The sequence below is a fragment of the Populus trichocarpa genome, chromosome 2 (assembly GCF_000002775.5).
Source record: "Populus trichocarpa isolate Nisqually-1 chromosome 2, P.trichocarpa_v4.1, whole genome shotgun sequence".
In the NCBI taxonomy this organism is placed as follows: Eukaryota; Viridiplantae; Streptophyta; class Magnoliopsida; order Malpighiales; family Salicaceae; genus Populus; species Populus trichocarpa.
The window spans coordinates 383,577-390,442 of NC_037286.2; the positions used below are offsets into that span (position 1 = coordinate 383,577).

At 35.1% G+C, this 6,866-nt stretch overlaps 1 protein-coding gene across 2 annotated transcripts; it reads right to left on the reverse strand.

Annotated features, from left to right (window-relative positions):
* Positions 1–1,118: 1,118 nt before the first annotated feature.
* Positions 1,119–5,402, reverse strand: LOC7483219 (MLO protein homolog 1-like). Of its 2 annotated transcripts, XM_052450277.1 has the most exons (15): positions 5,166–5,402; positions 5,018–5,075; positions 4,617–4,888; positions 4,393–4,509; positions 3,954–4,014; positions 3,335–3,420; positions 3,104–3,178; positions 2,926–3,014; positions 2,758–2,807; positions 2,633–2,673; positions 2,365–2,538; positions 2,213–2,248; positions 1,964–2,092; positions 1,651–1,765; positions 1,119–1,620 (listed from the first exon to the last, which is right to left on the reverse strand). In XM_052450277.1, the coding sequence occupies exons 1-15, from the start codon at positions 5,289–5,291 to the stop codon at positions 1,361–1,363; spliced, it is 1,689 nt and encodes a 562-aa protein (XP_052306237.1). In that variant the 5' UTR covers positions 5,292–5,402; the 3' UTR covers positions 1,119–1,360. The 2 variants fall into 2 exon arrangements, with proteins under 2 accessions (XP_052306237.1, XP_024450706.2); XM_024594938.2 differs by having other exon boundaries at positions 1,119–1,765.
* Positions 5,403–6,866: the final 1,464 nt, after the last annotated feature.

Consider the following 6,866-nt stretch of genomic DNA (forward strand, 5'->3'; position numbering starts at 1 on the left):
AAACGAATATATCAAAACATTATAGAACTTCAAAATGAAGATTTTTGCATCAAATATCAAGATTGGTAATATGGGATTTACATTAGCCATATACCTAATGTTAATTTCTTACTAAAAATAAGATACAATATATAGTTTTTAGAGATAAATTTGTCAGAATTGCTTAAAAGTCAAACACTTATATGTTAAATGTTATATACAACTAAAAATTTAATATTTTTTTTATAGTATTTGATTATTATTTTGAAATAAAAAATAAAGATAATAATAATAGATAAAAGATATGTTCCTTACACTTTCTATTTTAAGAATACATAAATTTATTCTAGGATTGTTTTAATTTATTTTATGTATTTGTTTTTATTCTCTAATTAACCAAACACGTCATTAAACAAAATCTTAATATACTTTTATAACAAAAAAAAACCATGAAATCATAGAAATAATTAAAATTATATGATCATATGTTTTATTTTTACATGAAAAATGCTTGACCTTGAAACTCTTTCTCCTGCTGCAGATTAATATGGCGATGTACAAAATAATATGTTTGTTCGATTATTTTTTCCCTTTTTTTTTCCATCAAGGAAGAGAAGGCCCAAATGATGCTAAAATTATGAATCAGCCTCATCCCTCTAGAAAAGGGAAGCTTCTTGTAATCATGTAAAATCATAATTATATGTATATGTATATGTATATGTAAGCATTTTGACTTAGACGCTTAGCCTAATTGAGCTGTGCTGCCTAATTAAGGCAATTAATTATTAACCATCATTAAACTAATCTATGCGTGCATTTTTATTCACTATGACTGAGATTTCTGCCCAAGATGGTTCCCATTGTTTAATTGCAAATGCTTTCATGATAAGCATTCTAATTATTTATTTAACCTAGTGGGCTCCTGCTCCTTTGATTTTCTGTATACTATATTCATCCACTGTCTCACTAATCCCTTGTCAGATTCTCTGCCCATCTGCATACAACCAAAACTTTACGTCAGATTTACCAGCTCCAAGTTGATTCTTTTAACTATTGTTTTTTTAAGTTTCCTGCCAAGTACTGTGATGACTGCATGAATGAAAAATTAAATTGCATGAATAATTAATCGGTACTCTTGATTTCTCACTAAATTGGCATGTTACGTGGTATTATTGACGATCTTCTGTTTAACTTGATACACAAATATTCTATCTCTCCATTATTTTTCCCCCTGCAATGTTTCACATCTATGGTTAATTCAGCAGGAGTCGATTTACAGATTAGATAGATCAAAAATCGGGGGGAAATAATAATAAAGTGGACTTAATGCTAACTATACAAACAACAAGAGTTCATAAAGGGAAAAGGAGAGAGGCATCCATCAAAGTTTGACAAAAGAAAAGTCAGCACTATGGGCTTCACTTTGTTCTTGATGTTGATCTTGTTTTCTTGACTCGTGCCTATCATGATCAGGGGAAGCATCAAGCTCCGAGAGCTCAGTATCGGATGCGTAGGACATCGCCGAACTAATGACACTTTCGACATCCGGTTGACTTGGCCTGTACTTGTGAAGCAAATGTATAGGCGATGTACCTCGGCTTGGAGTGGAACCAACACTCATGAACCCTGGACTGGAACCACCTTGACTCATGAACCCTGGACTAGAACCACCTTGATCACCTCCTGATTGTCTTGATTTCTTTCTTAGCTTTGCTGCCTTTTGCCATTTTCTAAGTGCTCTTGCTGTTTGTTCCTCAAATATTGCTTTCTTCATGTGAGAACCCATCTGTTCAAAACGAATAGGAATTTAAGTTAAGTAATTCAAATTTGCTGAGAGTTCTTTAATTTAGTTGAAATGTTTGCTGGCGTTTGTTTACTATTTCGGGACGTAAAAAACAAAGACAATTGAGAGAGTCATGTTCTTGCGTCCTTGATCAAACATGTTTCTATACTTTTTATATCTTTTTTTTTTAGAATTACTTACTTGTGTAACCAATGAATAGAGAGGGAATGTTATATAGCTACACACGAACTGAAGGACCAATCCAAGGAAAACCCTTGTCAAAATCACCGCCAGGTTTTCATGGAAACAAGATCTGATCCCGAATTCATACTGCCATCACAAGCCAACCAAATCGACTCCTTAGAGGGCTGCTTTCTTAAGTGAAACTTTAGTGAATTGAAGGGAAAAATCAAATAATTCAAAGTATACGAGCCCTCAAAATGTTCTTACCCATGTCCACAAGAAAAATGCCATTTGAAACGCATTCTGTAAAAATAGATCAGCATTAGTAGTTAGTACGTAAACATTCCATATATTTTGAGTAATTAGTTGGTAATTATCGAGTTTAGAATCTGATCAGCAATGGGGATGCATATGTATACCTGGAACAGTGTGTAATGTATCAAGAGGAGAATCCAATGGGGTCGATTAAACCAGAAGAACTTGTTGTTAGGCTGAACCACTGGAACTCCTCTAACAACATGACTTCTGTCTTGGATATCTTGAGCCATTTCCATGATAACTAGTTCAAGTTTAGTACCCACCAAAAGAAGTATCTGCACATTGAGGGCATATCAAGAAGATAGATACAAGGAACAGATTTTGTTTTTGTAGGAAAGAATTTAATGAATATTTATGTGCATTTCTTACAACTAGAGGCACAACTGTCAACCAGGTGAGCGTGTACCATCCTGCACCGTTAATGAGCCAAATTATGACCAATCAATACCATCAAGTTCGTAAGCAGATCATATGAGAGAGTAGAAGAGGCTCACTGTAGACATTCAACAGCAAAAAGAGGATGGCAAAAACCCACAGTGGCAAGCTGTAAAATCATAATAAATAGACTGTTAACATCGAGGCCAAGCTATATACAGTAAAACAGCAGTAACCTCAATCCATTGCTTTGAGCTTAAGCACTAAATATGTGTCGAATAAGATACCTAATGCCCACAACCACCTTGAAGTCATCTTCCATGCATCTTTTGATGTACCTGTGGAAATCAAACTTGCTATTTGGAGCAAAATGTGCCTGCAATGCTATATATCAGCAATCCACTAACTAGACTAGAAACATATTTAGCCTTCAAAACTATAATCAAGATGAAGACGACAACTTACGTTAATAAATCCATGTCGCATAGTCATGTAATCCACCTTCGTTACCGAACCAGTGAATTGCCTGAAGAACGCAACCTGCCAAATAAACAACGTTAAAATGAATACGGACCACCCCAGTAAAGAGCCAACTTGTTGGATATAGTTTGGCCTGGTCAGGATCTAGATTTCTGCATAGCTGGTTTTCAAGTTGGAGTAATAGAGAACATAAATGGCATAAATTAATAAGCTTACAATCCATTTGATTCCTGGAGCTGTGGAGATGCCAGAGTGACGCCTCACGAAGGAGGTCTGGCGAGCAAGTCTGAATCTTGTTGGATCTGAAAAATCGATAAGAAGGCCCATTAATCCTTAAATGGGCTCGCAACAGATCCCATGACACATTCACATTTATTATTTATTGTGTTTTGGGGGGTTCAAATTGTTATTTTCTTAAATTGATTTTTTTAGAATTTTAACATCCTCAAAAATGATCTTGAAAAGTATTTTAAAAAGCACTTAAATCATAAAGGCATGCAAATCCTTAAATCATGGTTTTGATGCAGCAGAATGTAACGCATGTTATTATTATTATTATTAATGGCTATGTCATGAATTATACGTTACATGTAAAGTATTTTAAGATTTAAATATCTAAAAGTAAACAAATCTTATTGTGCATGTGTATATAATCAATTAATATAAAATTATTGACTGTGAGTAGATAAAATACATTGATAAAAAAGCAGTAATTGTTCTCTAAAAAATAAATTAATATTCTTTAAGTGTGAATTAATTCTATTATACTATACCATTTATATTTGATTAGTGTCTTAGAACAAATAAAACAAAAAGAAAATGTAAAATACATTACCGTTTGTAAACTGGTACTCTATTGAAGAAGTCTCCAATTCCCAAGCCTTCCATTTCTTCATCTGTTCAACAACCCCAGTCAACAAATTCTTCAGAGACGTCTACCATGAATGAATTCTAGATGCATTGCTAGAATTTTATGAACTATAGCTTACACACATAATATTATTAAATTCAGTTTAATTCAGCATATTAGTCGATTAGAAAATCTTACCTGAATTAAATTTTAAATTAAACAGGTAAGAGTTGACTTAATCAAATATGGTTAATTAAATAAATGAATTTTTGATCCAATCAAAATTTAGTATGATTATATTTTAAAAAAAGATATTATTTTAATTATTTAAATAAATAATAGTACGAAGCCTAGCTGAGTAGCATTGTGTTGTGTATGTATATATAAATGCATAGAGAGAGCTAATTATGGAATTGAAGCTTACTTTTGCTTGCCCCAGTGCCATAGTAACGACACTGTAAAGAACATGAAAAATGGCAAGAACAAATAGAAATATGTGCAATTGGTGCACTCCTGTTTGCGAAATCAATGAAACTTTACCCTGCAACCAAATAAAGAGAAATAAGGGATTAATTTATCATATTTCCACCTTCTCCATATTCGTTAATTCTTATCGATTACAAGAAGTTAGCTTTGTTAATTAATCACCTTGGAGCAATAGCCGCCGCCGCCGCCGCCAGCTGCCGCTAAAACTCTGTGGATTGCTACATTTCCGGCAAATGAAAATAGTTTCCTCTTATGATCACCTCCATCATTGCCGTCACCTCCTTTACCACCATTTTTATCTTTATAGTTGTCCCCAACGTAATCATATTTGCAGGGAAGCATGACGTTTTCGTATTTCTCAGGGATGCATATCTTTAAGATGGCGCTTGTACCCACAGTAATTAGCAACGATATGAAGCCCAGTAGCATTAATTCTGTAGTGACAAACATACTCGTCAAATTAAACTAAAGAACCCAGCAAGGTGTAATTTTTAATAATTATAGACGCAGCTAAGCACTCGTCACCAAAAATGTTGTTTCTAGCAGCGATTAAATAGACTTGCCAGCTTTAATTTTCTCCAAAGCTTCACTCATGGCCTTCTTTTGGCGTTTTTGAAACCACTGTAGTGTGCATCAAAGCACAGGGGAAGTGAGAACAAATTAAAATATAGAGCTGAGCACAGATTTTAAGCCGATGTAAGAATCACTCACCTTTCCTAACGACTGAATCCCATGTTCTATGAGAACAGATAAGACCACAAACACTGCACAAACTGCCGCTACAGCCCATGTAGGTGTGTTTTGCAAGGTCTTGTCTCCATAAGAACCAGCTGCCATGGTTGCTAGCCAAATTGCACTCCGTTCAAACTTCAAGCACTTGGTAGGAAAATGGGCAAACTAGAAATATTTCTCGGCCAAATTTATGGAACTGATGACCAATCATGGAAATGGAAGGCGCGCAATGGTCGTAGATTTATGCTTAAGATTTGCCAACAACAACGCGGTTTTAATGTGTAATGAAATTTGTCATTACCTTTTGTTGTTATTACATGAGGCTGGGAATATTAGCTTTGTCATCTGAAATTCCGTCACTTGGGACCCCTTGACATGAGCCGGCTGAGTCAAAAATCATTAATGGGATGGATCGAACCATTGTCATGGCTCTACATTAATGAAATAACCTTCAAAGTTTTGCATATAAAAAAATTACTATAAAAATTGGCTTCTTGCATACAGTATTTTTCATCAATCTCTGGAGACTTGATGCATCATATGTGGTTAGAGAATGCGTTGAAAGAGTCAAGAAACTAGGCAGAGGTTACCATTTCAAACAAACCCACTAAACTAATATCTGTCGTTTTGTGATTTTAATTGTTCAAGATTCGATATAGTTTATCGAATTTATGCTTTCCTGTACTACGCAATATTGCTAGTGATGTTCTTCCTTGATGTAGTTGCTTGAAATAGGATTCATGCCGTGTGTCGGAGGATGACATGTGAAGAGAAAGAGTATAGTTGTTAGACATGATTCGTAGATTAGAAGTCTTGAATTAACGGGATCATCAGGTGAATTTGGGTTAATCATGTATAATATCAAAATAATGTCGGTTTTTTTTTTCTTAGTGTTAGTCAATCAGGTCACGAAAAACTTTACCGGTCTAAATTTCTTATTCGGTGCAACTAGAAACCTATTTCGAGTTAAGCTATAGTTTCTGAATTTTCAAGTTTACCAACTATAAGAAAGAGATATTTGAGCAATCTGCGCCCCTGCTGTGCCGTCCGCACATGCTGGCATTGCCATTTGTTTTGATAGTTCTCCCACAATACAAAATGATGTGTTCTGTTTACTTCCAGGAGGTCAGGGCTCTATGCCACTAATTAACGAGTGCTTCATATAGTCACAAATGATTTGGGAGGTGGAAGTGGCCGACGGATTGTTTCTTCTTGTTGTAGTTTTCCTTTTCTTGTATTTTTTTTTCCTGAAAATTTTGCATGGACTAATTCCTTCCTCGGAAAACTACCAAATGCGATTCTTTATTCGAGACATTGATGCACATGTTCTTCCTTCCTGACCTGAATATTTGACATGGATATTTTGTATTTTCCAGTGATCTCCACCATGTACAATGGCTTTCCCTGTTAGCCAGAAAAATAAAGAGGAGAAATCTACTGACTGTGGGCCGTTTCTCCACTTCATGTGGGCCACGAGGTACAAAAACTACGTATCTCACTCAACAAATTAGTGGCAGTTAAGGGGCCGATGATTTTAGAGCCGTGAAGAGGGCGTTCGGGAAAATACAAAAGGGTGCACAATCTGTGGTTCAGATTCTCATATTACAAGCTCAAACATCATCTTATCCCATACATTCCCATGCACAATTCTTACCACCACACGTTCTTTTAACTTAGTTG

What these genes read in the sequence shown, in the direction of transcription:
- LOC7483219 (XM_024594938.2), bottom strand. Translation starts at nt 5,291, where the DNA reads ATGGCAGCTGGTTCTTATGGAGACAAGACCTTGCAAAACACACCTACA. An exon ending in GCGGCGGCTATTGCTCCAAG is followed by an intron (nt 4,510 to 4,616) that starts GTGATTAATTAA and finishes ATTTGGTTGCAG; the next exon opens with GGTAAAGTTTCATTGATTTC. An exon ending in CTCCAGGAATCAAATGGATT is followed by an intron (nt 3,179 to 3,334) that starts GTAAGCTTATTA and finishes TTTATTTGGCAG; the next exon opens with GTTGCGTTCTTCAGGCAATT.